This window comes from Lagenorhynchus albirostris, chromosome 7, assembly GCF_949774975.1.
Source record: "Lagenorhynchus albirostris chromosome 7, mLagAlb1.1, whole genome shotgun sequence".
Classification (NCBI taxonomy): domain Eukaryota; kingdom Metazoa; phylum Chordata; class Mammalia; order Artiodactyla; family Delphinidae; genus Lagenorhynchus; species Lagenorhynchus albirostris.
This window is the reverse complement of record NC_083101.1, coordinates 66,314,933-66,341,796: the sequence shown is the minus strand read 5'-3', so window position 1 is coordinate 66,341,796 and position 26,864 is coordinate 66,314,933. Positions and strand designations below refer to the sequence as shown.

Here is a 26,864-nt window from a genome sequence, read left to right as displayed (position 1 = left end):
GTTTAATAATTGGTATTATATATTATAATCATTAAAGTAATAAGTTAGACAAAGATGTACTCCCAACGGAAGAGGACTGATAAACTCTCAAAAATCTGTTAAATTTTGTATAACTCCAAACATTTTCCTGATAAAATATACCCTCAATGATCTAGTTTCTATAATGAAAGCACAGGTATATATAGTTACAATTCATTTATTTTGTTTTCTTTTTTACTGAGGTATAGTTGATTTATAATAAATTATATAAGTTTCCGGTGTATAACATGATTCACAATTTTTAAAAGTTATACTCCATTTATAGTTATTATTCAAAATGGCTATATTCCCTGTGCTGTACAATATATCCTTTTAGCTTATTTACATTATACATAGTGGTTTGTACCTCTTAATCCCCTACACCTATCTTGTCCCTTCCCCTTTTCCTCTCCCCACTGGTAACCACTAGTTTGTTCTACGTGAGTCTGTTTCTTTTTTGTTATATTCATTAGTTTGTTTTATTGTTCAGATTCCACATATAAGTGATATCAAATATTATTTGTCTTTCTCTGACTTACTTCACTAAGCATAATACCCTCTAAGTCCTAAATTTAGCTTCATGAAACCTTTTCAAACAAACTTTTCTGGATATAGTAGAGTACATTCTTAATGGTCTGCCTTGAGTTAATATTAAAATAGCAAATAGAACTCAGAGGAACCATAAAGCATAAAGAGTGACAAGAGGAAGTATGTCTGAAACAAATAATTTATTATGGATAAGCCATGGAATGAATAATTCAAATCATGGTCAAAAGAAGTCTACAGAGTAAGAAGAAAATGATCGTGAATATGAAGCATTTTCGGAAAAAAGTGGGGTGTGGCAGCAGTGGCACAGAAGACCTAAAACTGTAGGAGGCAATACTTGAGCATAGTTAATATATTATTTATATGACCTACTTTCAAATGCACATAAAAATTTTAATAAAAAAACAGAAAAGTAATGAAACCACAACAACTAAAACAATGGTAAATGGAGAAAGGGGAAGGGGTGAGAAATTAAATGTAAATGAGAACCAAAACTTATCTATGAGCTTCCTAGAAGGTAAGGAAAAAGAGAAATATAATGTTTAAAAAAATCATCTAATTGAATACAATACACTCGGTTATTAGCAGAGTCATGTTATCTAATATAATACTTAAAGGAGAAATTTATTACAAGATTTACTTTATAACTAACAGCAACAAAGGTAAAGCGTAGTCTTACCAAAAGAAGATATATTGCAATTTTTACACTATTATCAATAAAATATGTTATATTATTAGATTGTTCTATGAAAGATTTCCTGCAACTAGTTAAAAAAAATGTGTGTGACTTTCTTCTAGTTTGACTAGAAACATAGTTAAGATTTAAATAAACTAAAGGAATCATCATTCTTAACTGTTCCTCTATTCCACAGACTACAAGTTTAGAAAAGTAATGGCTATTGAACATTACTCAGTGGAAAAACAAAAACATAATGGAGGGACTTCTGGCTTCCAATCCAGGATGTAGGAACTTGGAAGTTGTCTCTCCTTTTCACACAACATGAAAAAAGCTGAGCAAACTGAAAATCAACACCTCTTCCTAGAGTCATCAGAGAACTGAGGTCATAGGGCAAATTGCTGTTCCCAAAACTAGAGAGACAGGCAGATACAGAGAATGACAATTTAGCAGAGCAAAAACCCAGAAGAAAGGAAGCTCCATGGAAACCAGTAACAGGGTAGGAAAATCAAATTTGCAATTAACAAATGACTGGAGGATCAGTGTGGACATATTTGAGAGTTAAAATGTCTGGGAGGGCCCGGTCTAGAGGAGTTCCCATAATTTCGTGAATTCTACACAGAGGAGCACAATCAGATTGTCACTGTGAAGATCAGAGAAAAGTCCCTTCCTGCTTTCTGTGGGAGGAGAGGGAACACAGACATTTAAAAATATGCCCTAGCGGGGAGGAGTCAAGATGGCAGAATAGGAGGACGCAGAATTCGTTGCTCCTCGCAAGTACATCAAGAATACATCTACAAATAGAACAATTCTCATAGAGCACCTGCTGAACATTAGCAGAAGACTTTGGAACCTAAAAGGACAAGAAAAATCCCCTCACAACTGGGTAAGATGAAAGAAAGAAAAAAAAAGAAAAGAGGAATCAAAAATGGGACTAGCACCCCTGGCGGGAAGCTGAAGGTGAGGAGAGGTCCCTGCAACTCAGAAATTCTAACTCCCTCATGGTGGGGAAATCAGCTGGGAAAGAAAAGGACCTTCGGGGGAATCAAAGGAGAACACAGCCATTGGTCAGTAGAAGGCAGGACAAAGTAAGAACTGCACACATGGTCTACACCACAGCTCTGTGCATTCCAGCCTGAGTCATGAGTCACCTATTGCAAACAAGGTCTGGGTGCTGGAAAATGGGGTTTGGAGTGAGGACCCAGGGAGGGGACAGCTGTTGGCTACAAAAAGACAGCCTGAAGGGACAGGAGTAAGGAGCTCTACAACCAGGAGAGTTTGTGGGAAAAGTTCCAGACACCATAGAAGCAAGGCGTCACTCTTGAGTGGTATGCAAAGGGTGGGGCCACCATTACAACACCTTTGCAGCCGGCTTCTGCCTCCCTGGGCACAGCAGAGGGGACAGGAACGAGGGAAGCACAGCCAGGAATGCCCCTAGAGGAAGCGTGGTCTGCCTGGAAGGTGAAGTGCCATTGCTGAGTGGTGCATGGGGGCGGGGCAAGGCAGCCACCACCCTCACACGCCAGCTCCTGCATCCACGGGTACTGGGAGGGGGACTCCCACCAGAGCCAGTGCGCCACAGTCTGTTGCAACCGCCTGCTGGTCCCGGCTGCCGCAGGTAACTCGCACACACCCCAATTGTGGCCGCCCCCCCAACTGTAGCCGCTGTACCCCTCCCTGGCCTGAATAAGTGTGACCCAATCAGCTGCTGCTTCCACTCCCTCTTGCCTGGGCAAGGAAGGAAGGTGGCGCACATGCAGAGAAGGGATCAAAACCGAAGCTGAGCCCCAGGGACAGTACAACTAAGGAAGAGGAACGGAAATCTTTCCATGCAGTTGCAGAAGCTGCAGATTAAATCCCCAAGATCGGGTTGGTAAATCTTGCACCTGTGAGATACCTGAATAGATGAATGTTCCAACAATTGAGTTCAGTATAGCCTTCACAGCAGTGGACTTTGAGGGCAAGTATACCGGAGAGTCAGGCCAGACTATGAGCTGACCCCACAGTGCCCACAGCAGGTGTAGAGACCTATGCAGAGGTATTGGAAGGCCTCCCTGGGAGGCGGGGATTGGCTATGGCTCACTGTGGGAGCAAGGACACTGAGAGAGGATGCCCCAAGAAAATATATTTATTACTGTTATGCTTTTATTGTTTGTTTCATTCTGTTCAGTTGTTGGTATTGTTGCTTTAATTATTTTTTATCTTTTATTCTTATTTTTTTAATATATATATTTTTAATTTTTCTATTTTTATTTTACTTTTTGGTTGTTTTGGGGTTTTTCTCTGGTTTTGGTTCTTTGATTTTTGTTTTATTTTATTTTTATTGCTTTCATGTATATATTTTATGTTTTCTTCACTTTTTTGCTTGCTTCCTTTCTGTTTTATTTTTCAGTTTTTGTTATTACTTTAGTCCATATTGATTTCTCTCATTTTTGAATTCTTTTGTTTGTTTGTTCTCTTATTTTTTTTCTGTGTGTGTGTTGTGTTGTTGTTGCTGCTGTTCGTTTGCTTTTGTTTTTGCTATTTGTCTTAGACTTTATTCCTCTGTTAGTTTTCTTTACTTTTTGGGTTTTTTTCTTTCCTTTTTTTTCTTATTTCTCTGGTCACACTGTGCAGCTTCCAAGGTCTTGGTTCCCCGGCCAGGGGTCAGGCCTGGGCCTCCGTGGTGTGAGCACAGAGTCCAGCATGCTGGACCACCAGAGAATTCCCAGGACCAGGGAATATTAATTGGAGTGCGCTTTGCTGGAGGTATCCATATCAACACCAAGACCTGGCTCCACCCAACTGCCTGCAGGCTCCAGTGCTGGACACCTCACACCAAACAACCAGCAAGACATGAACACAGCCCCACCCGTCCACAGACAGGTTGCTTAAAGTCATACTAAGCTCACAGACTCCCCAAAACACATGACCTGATGCAGGCCTGCCATTAGAGGCAAAACACTCAGATCCACCCACCAGAGCGTAAGCACCAGTCCCTCCCACCAGGACACCTACACAAGCCCCTGGACCAACATCACTCACCAGAGGGCAGACCACAGAAGCAAGAGGAACCACAACCCTGCAGCCCACAGAAAGGAGACCATAAACAAAGCAGGTTAGACAAAATGAGATGACAGAGAAATATGCTGCAGATGAAGGAGCAAGGTAAAATCCCACAAAACCAAACAGATGAAGAGGAAATAGGTAATCTACCCAAGAAATAATTCAGAGTAATGATAGTAAAGATGATCCAAGATCTCAAAAACAAAATGGAGGCATGGATCAAGAAGATAAAAGAAATATTTAACAAGGGCCTAGAAGAACCAAAGAACAAACAATCAGTAATGAACAGCACAATAACTGAAATGAAAAATACCCTAGAAGGAATCAATAGCAGAAAAACTGAGGCAGAAGAACAGTTAAGTGACCTGTAAGACAGAATGGTAGAAATAACTGATGCAGAGCAGTATAAAGAAAAAAGAATGAAAAGAAATGAGGACAGTCTCAGAGACCTCTGGGACACGAAATGCACCAATATTCGAATTATAGGGGTCCCAGAAGAAGAAGAAGAGAAAGGGAAAGGGCCTAAGAAAATATCTGAACAGATTATACTCAAGAACTTCCCTAACATGGGAAAGGAACTAGCCACCCAAGTCCAGGAAGCACAAAGAGTCCCATACAGGATAAATCCAAGGAAAAACATGCCAAGACACATGTTATCAAGCTAAAAAAAATTAAATACGAAGAAAAAATATTAAAAGCAGCAAGGGAAAAGCAACAAATAAACTACAAGGGAATCCCCATAAGGTTATCAGCTCATTTTTCAGCAGAAACACTGCAGTCAAAAAGGAGTGGCAGGACATATTTAAAGTGATGAAAGGGGAAAACCTACAACCAAGACTACTCTACCCAGCATGGATCTGATCCAGATTTAATGGAGAAATCAAAAGCTTTACAGACAAGCAAAAGCTAAGAGAATTCAGCACCACCAAACCAGCTCTACAACAAATGCTAAAGGAACTCTCTAGGCAGGAAACACAAGAGAAGAAAAAGACCTACAAAAACAAAACAAGAAAATGGTAATAGGAATATACATATCGATAATTACCTTGAATGTACATACATATCAATAATTACCTTGAATGTAAATGGATTAAATGCTCCAACCAAAAGACAAAGACTGGCTGAATGGACACAATAACAAGACCCGTGTATATGCTGTCTACAAGAGACCCACTTCAGACCTAGGGACACATACAGACTGAAAGTAAGGGGATGGAAAAAGATATTCCATGCAAATAGGAATCATAAGAAAGCTGGAGTAGCAATACTCATACCACACAAGATAGACTTTATTATCTTTTTTCATTTTATTTTTTGGCTGTGCTGGGTATTACTTGCAGCAGGCAAGATCTTCGTTGCAGCATGCCGTATATTTAGTTGCAGCACACGCGCTCTTCATTGCAGCATACAGGCTTCTTTCTAGTTGTGGCACGCAGACTTCTCTCTAGCTGTGGTACATGGGCTCCAGGGCACGTGGGCTCTGTACTTGTGGCACACAGGCTCTGCAGTTGAGGCGTCCAAGCTCAATAGTTAAAGCACGTGGGCTTAGTTACCCCACGGCATGTGGGATCTTAGTTCCCCAACCAGGGATTAAACCTGCATCCCCTGCATTGGAAGGTGGATTCTCTACCACTGGACCACCAGGGAAGCCCGAAGAGAGACTTTAAAATAAAGACTATTACAAGAGAAAAGGAAGGACACTACATAGTGGTCAAGGGATCAATCCAAGAAAAAGATATAAAAATTGTAAATATTTATGCACCCAACTTAGGAGTACCTCAATACATAAGGTAAATGCTAACAGCCATAAAAGGGGAATTTGACAGTAACACAATAATAGTGGGGGACGTTAACACTCCACTTACACCAATGGACAGATCAGCGAGACAGAAAATTAATAAGGAAACACAAGACTTAAATGACACATCAGACCAGATAGACTTAACTGACATTTATAGTACATCCTATCCGAAAGCAGCAGAATACACTTTCTTCTCAAGTGCACACAAAACATTCTCCAGGAGAGATCACATCCTGGCTCATAAATCAAGTCTCAGTAAATTTAAGAAAACTGAAATCTTATCAAGCATCTTTTCCAACCATAACACTATGAGATCAGAAATCAATTACAGGGAAAAAAATGTAAAAACCATAAACACATGGAGGCTAAACAATATGCAACTGAATAACCAAGAGATCACTGAATAAATTAAAGAGAAAATCAGAAAATAATAAGAAACAAATGACAACAAAAACATGACAACCCAAGACTTATGGGATGGAGTAAAAGCAGTTCTAGGATGGAAGTTTATAGCAATACAATCTTACCTCAAGAAACAAGAAAAATCTCAAATAAACAACCTAACCTTACATCTAGAGCAACTAGAGAAAGAAGAACAAACAAAACCCAAAGTTAGTAGAATGAAAGAAATCATAAATACCATAGCAGAAATAAATGAAATAGAAATGAAGGAAACAATAGCAAAAATCAATAAAACTAAAAGCTGGTTCTCTGAAAAGTAAACAAAATTGATAAACCTTTAGCCAGATTCCACAAGAAAAAAGGGAGAGGACTCAAATCAATAAAATTAGAAATGAAAAAGGAGAAGTTACAGCTGACACCGCAGAAATACAAAGGATCATAAGAGACTACTACAAGCAACTATATGCCAATAGAATGGACAACATGGAAAAAATGGACAAATTCTTAGAAAAGGACAACCTCCCAAGACTGAGCCAGGAAGAAATAGAAAACATAAACAGACAAATCACAAGTAATGAAATTGAAACTGTGATTAAAAATCTTCCAACCAACAGAACTCCAGAACCAGAAGCCTTCACAGGCGAATTCTATCAAACATTTAGGGAAGAGCTAACACCTATTCTTCCCAAACTCTTGCAAAAATTGCAGAGGGTAGAACACTCCCAAACTCATTCTACAAGGCCACCATCACCCTGATAGCAAAACCAGACAAAGATATCACAAAAAGATAACTATAGGCCAATATCACTGATGAACACAGACACAAAAATCCTCAATGAAATACTAGCAAAATGAATCCAACAACACATAAAAAGGATCAAACACCATGATCAAGTGGGGTTTATCCCAGGGATACAAGGATTCTTCAATAAACACAAATCAATGTGATATACCATATTAACAAACTGAAGAACAAAAACCGTATGACCATCTCAACAGATGCTGAAAAGGCTTCTGACAAAATTCAACACACATTTATGATAAAAAAAAACTATCCAGAAAGTGGGCATAGAGGGACTCTATCTCAACATAATAAAGGTCATATACGACAAACCCACACCCAACATTATTCTCAATGGTGAAAAACTGAAAACATTACCTCTAAGATCAGGAACAAGACAAGGGTGCCCACTCTCACCACTATTTATTCAACATAGTTTTGGAAGTCTCAGCCATGGAAATGAGAGAAGAAAAAGAAATAAAAGAAATTCAAAGTGGAAAAGAAGAAGTAAAACTGTCACCATTTACAGATGATGTGATACTATATATAGAAAATCCTAAAGATGCCACCAGAAAACTACTAGAGCTAATCAATGCATTTGGTAAAGTAGCAGGATACAAAATTAATGCACAGAAATCTCTGGCATTCCTATACACTAATGATGAAAAATCTGAAAGAGAAATTAAGGAAACACTCCCATTTACCATTGCAACAAAAAGAATAAAATATCTAGGAGTAAACCTACCTAGGGAGACAAAAGACCTGTATGCAGAAAACTATAAGACACTGATGAAAGAAATTAAAGATGATACAAACAGATGGAGAGATATACCATGTTCTTGGATTGGAAGAATCAACATTGTGAAAATGACTATACTACCCAAAGCAATCTACAGATTCAATGCAATCCCTATCAAACTACCACTGGCATTTTTCACAGAACTAGAACAAAAAATTTTACAATTTTTATGGAAACACAAAGACCCCAAAGAGCCAAATCAATCTTGAGAAAGAAAAATGGAGGTGGAGGAATCAGGTTCCCTGACTTCAGACTATACACAAAGCTACAGTAATCAAGACAGCATGGTACTGGCACAAAAACAGAAATATAGATCAATGGAACAGGATAGAAAGCCCAGAGATTAAATCCCCACACCTATGGTCAACTAGTCTATGACAAAGGAGGCAAGGATACACAATGGAGAAAAGACAGTCTCTTCAATAAGTGGTGCTAAGAAAACTGGACAGCTACATGTAAAAGAATGAAATTAGAACACTTCCTAACACCCTACAAAAGAAAAAAAATTCAAAATGGATTAAAGACCTAAATATAAGACTGGACACAATAAAACTCTCAGAGGAAAACAAAGGCAGAACACTCTGTGACATAAATCATAGCAAGATCTTTTTTGACCCACCTCCTAGAGTAATGGAAATAAAAACAAAAATAAACAAATGGGACCTAATGAAACTTAAAAGCTTTTACACAGCAAAGGAAACCATAAACAAGACGAAAAGACAACCCTCAGAATGGGAGAAAATATTTGCAAAGGAAGCAACTGACAAAGGATTAATCTCCAAACTATACATGCAGCTCATGGAGCTCAATATCAAAAAAAGAAAAAACCCAATAAAAAAAATGGATGGAAGACCCAAATAGACATTTCTCCAAAGAAGACATACATATGGCCAACAGACACATGAAAAGATGCTCAACATCACTAATTATTAGAGAAATGCATATCAAAACTACAATGAGGTATCACCTCACACCAGTCAGAATGGCCATCATCAAAAAATCTATAAACAGTAAATGCTGGAGAGGGTGTGGAGAAAAGGGAACCTTCATGCACTCTTAGTAGGAATGTAAACTGATACAGCCACTATGGAGAACAGTATGGAGGTTCCTCAAAAAAGTAAAACTAGAACTACCATACGACCCAGCAATCCCACTACTGGGCATATACCCTGAGAAAATCATAATTCAAAAAGACACATGCACCCCAATGTTCATTACAGCACTGTTTACAAAAGCCAGGACATGGAAGCAACCTAAATGTCTATCAACAGAGGAGTGGATAAAGAACATGTGGTACATATATATACCATGGAATATTACTCAGCCATAAAAAGGAACAAAACTGGGTCATTTGCAGAGACATGGTTGGACCTAGAGAGCGTCATATAGAGTGAAGAAAGTCATTAAGAGAAAAACAAACATCGTACATTAAGACATACATGTGGAATCTAGAAAAATGTCACAGATTATCTTATTTGCAAAGCTGAAAGAGAGACAGAGACGTAGAGAACAAATGTATGGATACCAAGGAAGAAAGGGTGGGGGTGGGAGGAACTGGGAGATTCAGATTGACATATATACACAATTGATACTATGTGTAGAATTGATAACTAATGAGAACATACCGTATCACACAGGGAACTCTACTTTATGCACTGAGGTAACCTAAATGGGAAGGAAATCCAAAAAAGAGGGGATATATATATAAGTACAGCTGATTTATTTTGCTGTACAGTACAAACTAACACAACATTGTAAAGCAACTATGCTCCAATAAAAACTAATTTAAAAATAAAATAAAATAAAATTTCCCCTAAGTATATATTTCTTAACAAGGCCTATCCTCAAGAGAAATTATTTTACCAAAGCCTGCTGGGATTTTACCAGAGACTAACCAACCCCCAGGGTGTAAAAACCCAACTCCAAAACCCTCTAGCCTTCCAATCTTTCCTAAGGGAGAAAAACCTGAGAAGCACTTGTGAAGGTCAGAGCCTAGGGGCACAAGCTCACTAAAAGACTGAGACCTAAACATAAGACTATGGAATACTTCCCCTCCCCAGACACCTCACAATAGGTTTCATCAATAGGGCTTCGGTATAATAAAAAGGTAATACAACTGAAAGACCTTTGTGCTTCAGATGATATCTAAGAAGTCTCTCAAGAAAACAAAATAGATAAACAGCCAGACTCATCAAGAAAAAAAAGGAGAAGATTCAAATCAATAGAATTAGAAATGAAAAAGAAGAAGTAAAAACTGACACTGCAGAAATACAAAAGATCATGAGCGATTACTACAAGCAACTACATGCCAATAAAATGGACAACCTGGAATAAATGGACAAATTCTTAGAAAAACACAACCTGCCAAGAATGAATCAGGAAGAAATAGAAAATATGAACAGACCAATCAAAAGCACTGAAATTAAAACTGTGATTAAAAATCTTCCAACAAACAAAGGCCCAGGACCAGATGGCTTCACAGGCGAATTCTATCAAACATTTAGAGAAGAGCTAACACCTATCCTTCTCAAACTCTTCCAAAAAATAGCAGAGGGAGGAACCCTCCCAAATTCATTCTACGAGGCCACCATCACCTTGATACCAAAACCAGACAAGGATGTCACAAAGAAAGAAAACTACAGGCCAATATCACTGATGAACATAGATGCAAAAATCCTCAACAAAATACTAGCAAACAGAATCCAACAGCACATTAAAAGGATCATACACCATGATCAAGTGGGGTTTCTTCCAGGAATGCAAGGATTCTTCAGTATACGCAAATCAATCAATGTAATAAACCATATTAACCAATTGAAGGAGAAAACCATATGATCATCTCAACAGATGCAGAGAAAGCTTTCGACAAAATTCAACACCCATTTATGATAAAAACCCTGCAGAAAGTAGACATAGAGGGAACTTTCCTCAACATAATAAAGGCCATATATGACAAACCCAGAGCCAATATCGTCCTCAATGGTGAAAAACTGAAACCATTTCCACTAAGATCAGGAACAAGACAAGGTTGCCCACTCTCACCACTCTTATTCAACGTAGTTTTGGAAGTTTTAGCCACAGCAATCAGAGAAGAAAAAGAAATAAAAGGAATCCAAATCGGAAAAGAAGAAGTAAAGCTGTCACTGTTTGCAGATTACATGATACTATACGTAGAGAATCCTAAAGATGCTACCAGAAAACTACTAGAGCTAATCAATGCATTTGGTAAAGTAGCAGGATCCAAAATTAATGCACAGAAATCTCTGGCATTCCCATACACTAATGATGAAAAATCTGAAAGTGAAATCAAGAAAACACTCCCATTTACCACTGCAACAAAAAGAATAAAATATCTAGGAATAAACCTACCTAAGGAGAAAAAAGACCTGTATGTAGAAAATTATAAGACACTGATGAAAGAAATTAAAGATGATACAAATAGATGGAGAGATATACCATGTTCTTGGATTGGAAGAATCAACATTGTGAAAATGATTCTACTACCCAAAGCAATCTACAGATTCAATGCAATCCCTATCAAACTACCACTGGCATGTTCACAGAACTAGAACAAAAACTTTCACAATTTGTATGGAAACACAAAAGACCCCGAACAGCCAAAGCAATATTGAGAACGAAAAATGGAGCTGGAGGAATCAGGCTCCCTGACTTCAGACTATACTACAAAGCTACAGTAATCAAGACAGTATGGTACTTGCACAAAAACAGAAAGATAGATCAATGCAACAGGATAGAAAGCCCAGAGATAAACCCACACACATATGGTCACCTTATCTTTGATAAAGGAGGCAGGAATGTACAGTGGAGAAAGGACAGCTTCTTCAATAAGTGGTGCTGGAAAAACTGGACAGGTACATTTAAAAGTATGAGATTAGATCACTCCCTAACACCATACACAAAAATAAGCTCAAAATGGATTAAAGACCTAAATGTAAGGCCAGAAACTATCAAACTCTTAGAGGAAAACACAGGCAGAAAGAACACTCTACGACATAAATCACAGCAAGATCCTTTTTGACCCACCTCCTAGAGAAATGGAAATAAAAACAAAAATAAACAAATGGGACCTAATGAAACTTCAAAGCTTTTGCACAGCAAAGGAAACCATAAACAAGACTAAAAGACAACCCTCAGAATGGGAGAAAATATTTGCCAATGAAGCAACTGACAAAGGATTAATTTCCAAAATTTACAAGCAGCTCGTGAAGCTCAATAACAAAAAAACAAACAACCCAATCCAAAAATGGGCAGAAGACGTAAATAGACATTTCTCCAAAGAAGATATACAGACTGCCAACAAACACATGAAAGAATGCTCAACATCATTAATCATTAGAGAAATGCAAATCAAAACTACATTGAGGTATCACCTCACACCAGTCAGAATGGCCATCATCAAAAAATCTAGAAACAATACATGCTGGAGAGGGTGTGGAGAAAAGGGAACACTCTTGCACTGCTGGTGGGAATGTGATTGGTACAGACACTATGGAGAACAGTATGGAGGTTCCTTAAAAAACTAAAAATTGAACTACCATATGACCCAGCAATCCCACTACTGGGCATATACCCTGAGAAAACCATAATTCAAAAAGAGTCACGCACCAAAATGTTCACTGCAGCTCTATTTACAATAGCCTGGAGACAGAAACAACCTAAGTGCCCATCATCAGATGAATGGATAAAGAAGATGTGGCACATATATACAATGGAATATTACTAAGCCATAAAAAGAAACAAAATTGAACTATTTGTAATGAGGTGGATAGACCTAGATTCTGTCATACAGAGTGAAGTAAGTCAGAAAGAGAAAGACAAATACCATATGCTAACACATATATATGGAATTTAAGAAAAAAAATGTCATGAAGAACCTAGGGGTAAGACAGGAATGAAGACACAGACCTACTAGAGAACAGACTTGAGGATACGGGGAGGGGGAAGGGTGAGCTGTGACAAAGCGAGAGAGAGGCATGGACATATATACACTACCAAACGTAAGGTAGACAGCTAGTGGGAAGCAGCCACATAGCACAGGGAGATCAGCTCAGTGCTTTGTGACTGCCCGGAGGGGTGGGATAGGGAGGGTGGGAGGGAGGGAGACGCAAGAGGGAAGAGATATGGGAACATATGTATATGTATAACTGATTCACTTTGTTATAAAGCAGAAACTAACACACCATTTTAAAGCAATTATACCCCAATAAAGATGTTAAAAAAAAGAAACCCAAATAAAAAGGACACCAAAGCAAACGTTAGCCTTTGCTAAACAAACAGTAAACACAGCCTAACCCCTAGCAGATAAACATAAAACCTCACACTAAAGACCTTTCTCTCAGTACATTTTACCCATTTGGTTAATTTTATGTGTCAACTTGGTTAAACCACTCTACCCATGATAACCAGTTGTTTTTTGTTTTTTGGGTTTTTTTGCGATACGCGGGCCTCTCACTGTCGTGGCCTCTCCCGTTGCGGAGCATAGGCTCCGGACGCGCAGGCTCAGTGGTCATGGCTCACGGGCCTAGCCGCTCCACGGCATGTGGGATCTTCCCGGACCAGGGCACGAACCTGTGTCCCCTGCATCGGCAGGCGGACTCTCAACCACTGCGCCACCAGGGAAGCCCAAATAACCAGTTTTTAATCAAACACCAATCTAGATGTTGCTGTGAAAGTGTTTTGTAGATGTGATTAACATTTAAATCAGTAGACTTTGAGTAAAACAGATAACGCCTCCATAATGTGAATGGGTCTCATACAACCAATTTAAGACCTTAAAAAAAAGAACTAATCCTCTGAGGGGGAAGGAATTTTGCCTCCAGAATGCTTTTGGGTTCAGCTGCAATATCAACTCTTCCCTGGGTCTTCAGTTTGTTATGCAGAATTTAGATTTGCCAGCCCACAACTATCAATACATGAAACAATGCCTTAAAATCAACTTCTCAGTCTCTCTCTGTTTCTCTCTCATATCTTTATTTATCTATCTATCTCTACACACACACACACACACACACACACACACACAATTAGTTCTGTTTCTCTGGAGAATCCTATTACAGACTTTGTTCCTGTTTAGGACTTCAGTCTTAAAATTGCAAGGACTTGGATTCTGCCAACGACCTGAATAAGCTTAGAAGGAGATTCTTCCCAAATTAAGACTCCAGATGAAAACATAAGCCAATTGAAAACTCAATTACAATTGAGATAATGAGCAGAGGACCCACCTAAACTATGCCCAGACTCCTGACCCACAGCAATTTAATAAATGTGTACATTCTTTTAAGGCTTTAATTTGTTATACAACAGGAGAAAAACTAATGTACCACAAGATATCTTCCTGAAGAATTTATAAGAGAAAATAATAGAGAAAATGGTTATGAAACATAAACACTGGAAATCTTGACAATATAAAAAAATACAACCAACAATGCTAAGAACAGGAAATTAAGTCCTCCAATTACTCTCTTTAAGTTTACTTCAAAATGGAGGAGAAAGGATGAATAAGTAAAAATTTGCTAATTTTCTCATTTTCTTTTTACAGTATGCAGTTGAGAGATACTATTCATATTTTTTAGAATGTTAGCATCAAGATGTATAGTGTTCAAACACAAGTATCACATGATATCACTTATATGTGGAATCCAAAAGAATGACACAAATGAACTTATTTGCAACACAGAAACAGACTCACAGACATAGAAAGCAAACATTGTTACCAAAGGGAAAAGGGAGGGCTGGATAAATTAGGAGTTTGGGATTAACAGCTACACACCACTATACATAAAGAAGATAAACAACAAAGACCTGCTGTATAGCACAGGGAACTATATTCAATATCTTGTAATAACCGATAGTGGAAAATAATCTGAAAAAGAATATATATACATATATGTATACACACATATATATAACTGAATCACTTTGCTATATACCTTAAGCTAACATAAGATTGTAAATCAACTATACTTCAATTTTAAAAAGTATAGTGTTAAATATTATATATAAAATAATAAATTTAATCACAAGAAGAACTGATACAGACCCTAAACCTTCCAAATTATCAACGTAAGAGTGCATGCACATATACACACACACACAAATGAAGAGAAGACAGATATGTGGCAAATTTTAAAAAGACAAAGAAAATACTAAAGCAGAAAGCATAAGGTCAATCAGAGAACAAAGATCAAATAAGTATATCAGATCTTACGCAGATGGAATAAACTTATCTTTAAAAAGGTAAAGACGTAAATATTGAGTCAAGACACAAAGTTCAACCAAATAGTATATACAAGAGATTCATCTAAATATGCAATGTTAAAGGATGAACAAATATATAACAAATTTAACTGAAAGAATGCTGGAGGAAAGATAATAGTTTAAGAAGAAAATTAAGATATAATCTGAATGATTAAAGATGAAAAAATTAGAATAAATGTATTAAATCTTGTTATCTTCTTGATCTCATGGTCTCCACCTTCAACTAGAATACTGTTAACTAAATTAAGTCTCCTTGTATTGTGTATTTTAATTTCCTTCTCCACTACTTTCAAATATTTTGCCTAACATTTTTTAAATGCAAAAATTTCTTTCTCTGCACTGTTAAATTTCCTCATTTGTTTCCACTACTTTCTAAGAATTCAGTGATCTCTTAAAATGTCATATACCATTCCACTTGTGTTGCTTTCTAAAATCACTAAAAACTTCATGATTGTTGAATTTAATATTTTTTCACAAACCTCATGAATTTTGTAACATTTTACATTAACCACCTTTTGTTTCTTGAAACTGTCCTCTCTCAATTCATGACATATGATATTATACTTCTCTCTTTCTACTTCTCTGAACAGTCTTTTCATCTCTTTAACCGAAACTTGTTCTTCCTCTCACCCATTAATAATATCAGCAAATATCTAGTTCTTAGAATTCCGTTTAAAGTCTTCCCTCTAACTATAACATTAGATATCTATATATCAAGGAGAAAACTCCTTCCCAAGGATTGGATCCATGCTTTCAATGGTTTGCTTAAAAATCTCTAAATGGAATTCCCACCAATAACTAAAACACAAATTGTCTAAAAGAAGCTCAGAAGTCATCCTCACAGTAAGTTGTTGTACCTCTTTATAATAACCCTCTTTCTGACAACAACGCCACTGCTCCCCTGGATTCTCCAGGCTGAAAACCTAAGAGTCACTTTCAAATTACTGTCAGTTCCTTATGGTTCTAATTTATATATCTTTAATTCTTGCAAAACTAATAGTTCAGGTTCATGTTATTACTCTTATACTATGAAATAATCTTCTTACAGATCATTCTACTTTCTGCTTTTCTTTTTCTAATTGTATACTGGATTATCAGTTTTATTTTCAGAGATTACAGATTAATTAACTTAAGTGAATGAAAAGCTTAGATAGATTCCTTTGGCCTGTAAGTCCAACTACTTCATTCTAGCAATAAAGGCCTTTCCTTAATACAGGTCCAATATAATATTCATCTTAGCCTACACTGCTACATATTATCTATGAAACAAACTATAAATTTCAGTATCACCCAAACATACTCTATACTCCCACCTTCAAGAATTTTGCCTGATGTTCACCATGGGCAAATCCTCCTATAATCTCTACCTATTAAAACCATTTGAATACCTTAAGACCTCTCCACAGAATTTAATCTCTCCTTCCTTTGAATCTTTATAGCACTCTGCTTGTGATTCTCTCGTGGCACTTAAAATACATTGGTTTTATTCAATTTAAGTCACACATTTAAAAATATTCAAAGAGCATCTATTATAAATCAGGCAATATGGTAAATATTAGATGTCGGGTATACAAGGGTCCCCACCCTCACAGAACCTTAATCTAATGTAGCAGAATATGGTTACTTGCACCTCACTTTTATCCCCACCCTACTGCTCATAGAGACTTAGAAATCATTAAAGGCAAGAAATTTAACTCTGAATTTTCCACAGTACCATCACAAGATAATGTCTACATTTAATACAGCAATTTGTTGAATTAAACTGAAAATATACCCTGTAGAAAGTGACAACCATTATTGTACAAAAGTATACATGGTTTAGGCTAAGAAATTAAAGGCCCTAGAAAACAAATTAGGTGCCTAAAAAACAAATAATTTCTCTCATGGGCATTTAATATTTTATGAGATAAATGATTCTACTCAAAAAGTAAATAGTGAAATAATATCTACCCAAGGAAAAGGAAGTAGAAAAAGAATTTAGCAAAGACAAAAGAAAAATATATTGTCATTTAAGAAAGTCAACATTTTTTATAATGTTATGCTACTATCTAGACCTGGTAAACTAAGCATTCCCTAAAGCATTGCAAACTTAATGCCAAAGGATATCAAAAAGAGTGCCAAAATCCATTCCCCTCCACAGAACAGACCTGTGACTGAGGAAGACATTGCTCAGCCTGGATCTACATTTTCCCAAATCCCCTGAATCTTGCGGTGGCCATGACTGGTTTTTCTCAATGAAATGCTGGTACAAATGATGTTTGCCACTTCCAAGTCTTAACATTGTATTTATTAGGCAGCTTAGACTAGCCTAATTAATATACGAGGCATATGGCAATAATTATCTATATTAAAATTCATTTGGATATTGTTTGATATTCGAGTGGCAAATACAACTGTTTTTCCCAAAATAAACTAAAAAGTTATTTTTAAAATTTTATCACTACAGCACCAATTATGACATTTTCATAAGGAAAATACAATGCTGGAAAAGGTATAAATTTCAAATTTATATGTCATATAGGAATCTATATTCAATTTTAGAACAAGTTTATATGGATGTAGAGAATGAACAAATTATTTAATCTTTTACCTACATTAACTTCCATTTTTAGTCCTTTAATAAAACAACTTAATAACAATAACCAACCTTTGATGAAAGTTCTCATGATTGTTTAATTGGCTAGGAAGGAAAATAGAGTAAGAAGTCGGAAGAGCATAGGTGCCAGAAAGAACCTTCATATATCTAGAAAATACAGATAATTTAGCCTATAAAGAGCTACTGGGTATAAAATAAATTTAAATAGTATATCATGATATAGGCCATTCTTAAATTTCTTTCACCTTTATTTTTAAGATGTTAATACCTTGAAGATTATTCCTGGAAGCAATGACCACATGAATTTTTGTAGTGATAATATACTGAGTACATAATTACATATAATTTAAAATATATAGTTATATATAATTGTATAATTACAATTATAGAATTGCATAATTTGAAAATGCAAGTTTTCAAAAGATCAAATAGAATCATCCCAGTTGTTAAATCTTTTCTACAAATTAAACCGTTTTAAAATTTCTAAGTTTCAGAAGTGGATGATAATTGCTAAAAAAAAAAAAGCAGATTTCAACAAAAAGTGATTGATAGTTACTACTATAAAATTACAATATCATCTTAAGAGTTTTATTGTATATATAACATAGTCTATTAATTCAGAAAACAAAAAATAACTGACTAAAGTACTATAGTAACCTGACTATAGTAATAGCTTGACATAAAGACCCTGATATTCTTTATGAACATTATTGCAAAAAAATTTTTTAATATTTGTAAAGACCTACTACCTGGAACAAATATTATAAATTTAGTATTTTCTGTTGTAACACCAACCTGTTCCAATTCTTCTATTTTAGCATCCTTGATTTGCAGAATTTCTAAAACTTTTCTGTCTTTTGCTTCAGATTTCTGTTTTTCTCTAGAAACAAAAAATATATATATTAAAATTTTATTAGTCATAATTTGTAGCCAATTCTTTAAATTTTCACATCCTGATAATGAGTATCACATTAAAATATAGAAAATTAAATTATCAGAAGTTGACAGCCCTTTCAGAATTCATCAGAAACCACATGGCAAGTGACAACAACTTACAACTGCTGACAACTAAGACAACTTCATACTAAAAAAAAGTTTAGTTTCTATATTTAGATGTATTACAAAACATATTAAAACACATTTGATCTTGATTATAACAGCCACTATATCATAAATTTAAAATAATTACTGAATATGTCAATATGCTCTTGTTAATGTAAACGCTTTATATATGCAATTATGTTAAGAATAAAATAGTTATCATTTTTAAAGTAAAAGCCTCAAAAGAGAGAAAACTAAAGACTTACTAATAACCAACATTAAATAAATGGGGGGGGACTTCCCTGGCGGTCCAGTGGTTAAGACTCTGCACTTCCAATGCAGTGCACACAGGTTCAATCCCCGGTCGGGTAACTAACATCCCACATGCCGTGGGGTGTGGCCAATAAATAAATAAATAAATGGGGGAGAACTGTATTGGGTGTTCAGTTATATATATTTTTAAACTTTAAAAATAGGTAAAATAAATGAAATCTGTACCTAAATCACTCATGAATCACAAAGTATACAGGTAGGAAGAAAGAAAGAACCCTTATTTAAGAAAGAGTGAGATGAAGCAAAGGAGTTTAGAAGGCACAGGGGATATTAGAATTAAGAGACACCAATCATAAAAGCATACCACTGCTGGTGACCAAGATGGCAGAGTAGGAAGACCCTGAACTCACCTCCCTCCCTGGACAACATGAAAATTACAACTACTTATGAAGCAACTATTTATGAGAGTAAACTGAAGACTAGCAGAAAAGATACTCCACAAATAAAGACATGAAGAAACCACAATAAGATGGTTAGGAAGGGTGGAGACACAATATAGTCAGGATCCTCACTCCAGGATTGGTGGACCCCAACTGGGAGGATAATCACAATTTTAGAGGTCTTCTCCAAAGAGCAAGGGATCTGAGTGCCATGTCAAGCTCTCCAGCCCAGATATCCTACACCAAGATGATGATACCACAGAACATCTGGCTTTGAAAACCAGTGGGGCTCATGTTCAGGAGAGCTGGAAGCTACAGGAAACAGAGATTCCACCTTTAAAAAGCATGCACAAAATCTCACATAATCCAAGTTCCAGTGCAGAGGCAGCGGTATGAAAAGAGTCTGGATCAGATCCACTTGCTGGTCTTGGAGAGCCTCCTGGAGAGGCAAGAGGCAACTGAGACCCCCTGGGGGACAGAGATGCTGGTGGCAGCCATTCTGGGGGACTTGTTCTACTGCAATAACACCAGCACTGGCAAGTACCATTTTGGAATCCTCCCTCTACCCTACTAGCACCAGGGGACTTGGCACCCACCTGTGGGCTAGCACCAGCTGTAAATCACCCCAGGCTGCACAGACAGCTATGCAAGGACCCAGCCCCAGGCTCCCTTGGGCATACAGCCAATGACACAGAAAACCTACCTTTTTCTCCAGCAGGCCTACAGCCACTGCATGAGGCACAGCCTCACAGCCAGTTGGGCCAGGGGCCAGCTCTGCCTAACAACATATCCACAGTAGTTGGCCCCACCACAACAGAAGGTTACATGCTGCCAACATAAGGAGAACCCCTAGAGCACAAAGCTCTGGTGATGAGAGGGGAGTGTGCTACTGGACCCCATGGAGTGTCTCCTACATAAGGCTACTTCTCCAAATTGGGAAATGTAACTGACTGACCTAACATACAGAAATAAACATAGAGAATAGGGCAAAATGAGGAAACAGAAATATGTTCCAAACAAATAAATAACACAAAACCTCAGGAAAAAAAAAAGAACTAAACAAAGTGGAGATAAACAATCTCCCTGAAAAAGAGTTCAGTAATGATCAAAAACAGGTTCAATGAACTAGGGAGAAAACTGGATGAACACAGTGGAAATTCCAACAGGAGTTTAAAAATATAAAGAAAAACCAAACAAGAGCTGAAAAATACAATAACTGAAATAAAAGATACAGTAGAAGAAATCAACAGTAGATCAGATGATACAGAGGAAAGGATCAGCACCTGGAAGACAGAGTAGTAGAACTCTCCCAAGCAGAAAAGAAAAAAAGAATTTTTTAAAAGGAAAATAGTTTAAGAGACCTTTAGAACAACATCAAGCATACTGACATTTGCATATAGGGGTGGCAGAGGAGAAGAGAGAGACAAAGTAGCAGGGAACTTATTTGAAGAAATAATACCAGAAAAATTCCTTAACCTGGGGAATGAAACAGACATCCAGGGCCAGGAATCATAAAGACTCCCCAAAAAGATGAACCCAAAGAGGTCCACACCAAGACACATCATAATTAAAATGGCAAAAATTAAAATAAAAGACTCTTACAAGGAGCAAGAGAAAAGCAACCTGTTAAATACATGGGAACTAACATAGGCTATTAGCTGACTTTTCAGCAGAAACTCTGCAGGCCAGAAGAGAGTTACACAATATATTCAAAGTGATGAAAGGAAAAAGTCTACAACCAAGAATACTCTACCTGGCAAGGCTATCATTCAGATTTGAAGGAAAGATAGAGTTTTACAGACAAGCAAAAGCTAAAAGAGTTCAGCACCACTAAAATGGCTTTTCAAGAAAAGTTAAAGGAACTTCCATAAGCAGAAAAAAAGGCCACAACTAGAAATATGAAAATTATGAAAGAAAAATCTCACTGGTGAAGATAAATATACAGTAAAGGTAGTACATCAGTCACTGATAAAGCTAGTAGGAAGGTTAAAAGACATAAATAGTAAAATCATCTATATCCATACTAAGTAATTATTATAATATGTAAAGGATACAAAAAGAAGTAAAACATGACATCAAAAACATTAAATGTGGGGATGGGTGGAGTAAAAATGTAGGGTTGTTAGACTGTATTCAACTTAAAGAGATCACCAACTTAAATTAATCACATATATATAGGTTGTTATATATGAACCTCATGGTAAACACAAATCAAAAACATATTCCAAATACACAAACAAAAAAGAGAAAGAAACCCAAACATAACATTAAAGATAGTCATCAAATCATAAGGGAAGAGAGCAAACAAAAGAACAAGAAGAGAATGAACAAAAAAGACCTACAAAAACAATCCCCAAACAATTAACAAAATGGCAATAAATACATAGCTATTAAATAATTACTTTAAATGTAAATGGACTAAATGCTCCAATCAAAAGACAAATAGTGGCTGAATGGACACAAAATAAGTTCTATATCTATGCTGCCTAATATCTATGCTGCCTACAAGACTCACTTCAGATGTAGATACAGACTAAAAGTGAGGGGATGGAGAAAGAAATTCCATTCAAATGAAAACAAAAACAAAGCTGGGGTAGCAATACTTATATCAGACAAAATAGACTTTAAAGACTGTAACAAGAGACAAGGAAGGAAATTATATAATGATCAAGGGATCAACCCAACAAGAAGATACAATAATTGTAAATATACATGCACAAAGCATAACAGCACCTAAATACATAAAGAAAATATTAAGAAACATAAAGGGAGAAACTGACAGTAACACAATAACAGTAGGGGATTTTAACACAGCACTAATATCAATGGACAGATCATATAGACAGAAATCAATAAAGAAACACTGGCCTTAAATGACATGTTAGACCAGATGTAATTAATCAATATATATAGAACATTCCATCCAAAACTGACTCATTAAGAAAAAAAGAGAAATGGCCCAAATAAATAAAATCAGAAATGGGAAAGGAGAAGTTAAGACCAGCACCGTAAAAATACAAAGGATCATAAAGGTTACTGTGGACAATTATATGCCAATAAAATGGACAACCTAAAAGAAGGAGACAAATTCCCAGAAATATACAGACTCCTAAGACAATCAGGAAGAAACAGAAAACATAAACAGACCAATTAACAGTAATGGAATTCAATCAGTAATCAAAAGACTCCCCACAAACAAAAGTCTGGGCCCAGGCAGCTTTACAGGTGGATTCTACCAAATATTTAAAGCAGAGTTAACACATAGGCTTCTCAAACTATTCCAAAAAACTGCAGAGGGAGGAATGCTTCCAAACTCATTCCACAAGGCCAGGATCACCCTGATACCAAAACCAGACAAAGACAAAAAAAGAAAATTAGAGGATTTTTTGTTGAAAATCCTCAACAAAATATTAGCAAACCAAATTCAACAATACATTAAAAGGATCACACACCATGATCAAGTGGGATTTATCCCAGGGATGCAAGGATGGTTCAATACCCAAAAATCGATGTGATACACCACCTTAACAAACTGAAGAATAAAAATCATATGATCATCTCAGTAGATGCAGAAAAAGCTTTTGACAAAATTCAACACCTATTTACAATAAAAACTCTCCAAAATGCGGAAATAGAGGAAACTTACCTCAACATAGTAAAGGCCATATATGACAAACCCACAGCCAACATAATACTCAAAGGTAAAGAGTTGAAAGCATTTCCTCTAAGACCAGAAACAAGACAAGGATGCCTACTCTCAGCACTTCATTCAAAATAGTATTAGAAGTCTTAGCCACAGCAATCAGACTAGAAAAATAAATAAATAAAACAAATCCAAATTGGAAAGGAAAAAGTAAAACTGCCACTGTTTGCAGATGGCATGATACTACAGAAAACCCTAAAGAAGCTACAAAAAAAACTTAGAACAAATAAATGAATTCAATAAAGTTACAGGATACAAAATCAACATACAGAAATCAGTTGTATTTCTATACACTAACAAGTAACTATCAGAAAGGGAAATTAAGAAAAAAATCCCATTTACAATTGCATCAAAAAGAATAAAATACCTAGGAATAAATCTAACCAAAGAGGTAGAAAACTCATACTAGGAAAACTATAAGACACTGATGAAAGAAATTTAAGGTGACCCAAATAGATGAAAAGATATACCACCATGTTCTTGGATTGGAAGAATCAATGTCGTTAAAATGACCATACTACCCAAGGCAATCTACAACGTAATACCTATCAAAATACCAATGGCACTTTTCACAAAACTAGAACAAATAATTCTACAATTTGTATGGAAACACAAAACAACCCTGAATAGCCATAGCAATCTAGAGAAAGAAGAACAAAGCTGAAGGTATCACACTCTCTGATTTCAAACCATAATACAAAGCTAGAGTAATCAAAACAGTATGGTACTGGCACAAAAACAGACACATAGACCAATGGAACAGAATAGAACCCAAAAGTAAACCCACGTTTATGTGGTCAATTAATCTATAACAAATGAGGAAAGAATATGCAATGGGGAAAAGTCAACCTCTTCAATAAATGGTATTGGAAAAACTGGACAGCTACATGCAAAAAAAAAAGAAAAAAAAATCTAACTGGACCACTTTATCACACCGTAAAAAAAAATCTCAAAATGGATTAAAGACTTAAATAAAAGACCTGAAACCATAAAACTGCTAGAAGAAAACCTAGGCACTATGTTCTCTGACATCAGTCACAGCATATTTTTTTGGATCTGCCTCCTCAGGCAAGGCAAACAAAAGCAAAATTAAAAAATGGGACTACATCAAACTCAAACACTTTTGCACAATGAAGGAAACAATCAACAAAACAAAAAGGAAGCATACTAAATAGAAGAAGATATTTACAAACAGTATATCTGATGATAAGGGGTTAATATCCAAAATATACAAAGAATTCATACAACTGAACACCAGAAAGAAAAAAACAAAACAAAAAAAATGATAAAAAATAGGCAGATGACCTGAATAGACATTTTTCTAAGAAGACATGTAGGTGGCTAACAGACACATGAAAAGATGCTCAACATTGCTAATCACAAGGTAAATGCAAATTAAAACCACAATGACGTACCACCTCACACCTGTCAGAATGGCAATCATCAAAAAGACAACAAATAGCAAGTATTGGTGAGGATGTGCACTGCTGGTGGGGATGTAAACTGGTGCAGCCACTATGAAAAACAGGATGGAGGTTCCTCAAAAAATTAAAAAAGTTTAAAATAGAACTGCCATAATGATCCAGCAATTTCACTTCTGGGTATTTACCCAAAGAAAACAAAAACACTAGTTCAAAAAGGTATAAGCATACTAATGATCATTGTAGCATTATTTACAATAGCCAAGGTATGGAAGCAACCTAAGTGCCCATCAGTAGATGAATGGATAAAGATGTGGTATATATACACAATGGCATATTTCTTAGGTATAATAAAATGAAACCTTGCCATTTGCAACAATATGAATGGATCTAGGAGGACTTATGCTAAATGAAATAAGTCAGACAGAGAAAGACAAATACCATATGAATTCACTTATATGTGACATCTGAAAAACAGAAGGAAAAAAAAAAAACACAAACAGAACAAGACAGAAGAAGACTCATAGATACAGGGAATAAATGGGTAGTTGCCAGAGAAGGAGAGGGAGGCAAATAGGTGAATTGGATTAAGAGGTACAAACCTCCAGTTATAAAATAAATAAACCACAGGGATGCAACATACAGGATAAAGAATAGGGTAAATAAGAGTGTAATAATTTTGCATGGGGACAGTTGATTACTAGACTTATCATGATCATCCCATAATGTATATAAATGTTACATCATGATGTAGTCCACTTGAAACTAATATAATATTATCTGTCAAGTATATTTCAATTAAAAAACAAAAAAAGCACACCACTAAAGGAGATAGATGCAGATGGCATAATAATACATTAAAAATTTTTAAATTAGACTTCCAATAACTTAGCATAGTAAGTTCACACTTTGAGGCTCTTCTATATTCTCTAAATTACAGTATTAATAGAAAAACATAAAGCACAAAAAATTAAGGAGACACAGTCACACCTGAGGATCACAAACTAAACAGAAGTACAATGCTATGAATGGGGATGAAGCTGCTGTCTGCTGTCCAGATCCAGATGCAGACTAAGGTGGAAAGGAGGCTGGCTCCTAGAGACAACAGGGAATAAACATGTCCTGCTCAATAAGTAGAAGCATAGCCAGGCCCATTGTTTTAAACCAGAGACTGGGGTGGAATTCCCATCACCTGAAAGAAGGCTGAAAAGACTTCTGCCCATCCTTGCCTGGAATTAAGGCTTACATGAAAGTCTATAAAGGCAAAAGTTTATAGATACAGCATCCAATCACAGGCTGAGCCAAAGCACCCCACAGCTCATGTACTAAGTATAGTAAATCCTCTGTTGTACTGTTGGCTAAGAGCCCCAAACTACCAATATAAAACCTATTTCAGGATGGGGGGTTGCAGTGAGGGTGACAATTTAGTGACAATAACAAAATTTCTAGAGAAAAAAGCATTAGAAAAGGAGGAGTAGTGGGGAAAGAGGATGAGAACCATAACAGCAACCCTCTCACACAAGATGGGACCACAGACAAAAAATCCAAAACACATTAAGAAAAAACATGCTCTACACACAAACACAAAACATGCACACACTAATGCAATAATGTGAAGCAATCATTCTAGACAAAATGAAAACATTAGAACACTCTGAAAAAGATTTTTAAATAAGTATCTTTAAAGACATAAAATAATGATTAGAATTATAAACAAAAACATGAAATAAAACAAAAACAAGTAGATCTAAACAATCTGTTAGAAACCTTGAAAATACGGGACTTCCCTGGTGGCGCAGTGGTTAAGAATCTGCCTGCCAATGCAGGGGACACGGGTTCGAGTCCTAGTCCGGGAAGATCCCACATGCCGCAGAGCAACTAAGCTTGTGCACCACAACTATTGAGCCTGTGCTCTAGAGCCCACAAGCCACAACTACTGAGTCTGTGTGCCACAACTACTGAGCCTGCGTGCCACAACTACTGAAGCACACGTGCCTAGAGCCCGTACTCCGCAACAAGAGAAGCCAGTGTACCACAATGAAGA

At 36.4% G+C, this 26,864-nt stretch overlaps 1 protein-coding gene across 3 annotated transcripts in view; it reads right to left on the bottom strand.

The window, feature by feature from the left end:
* Positions 1–26,864, bottom strand: part of CNTLN (centlein) — a 331,029-nt gene that overhangs the window by 228,461 nt on the left and 75,704 nt on the right. For all 3 annotated transcript variants that reach the window (XM_060155107.1, XM_060155109.1, XM_060155108.1), the window contains exon 3: positions 18,738–18,822. In XM_060155107.1, the coding sequence (XP_060011090.1) occupies positions 18,738–18,822 (85 nt within the window). The remainder of the gene's footprint in view (positions 1–18,737; positions 18,823–26,864) is intronic.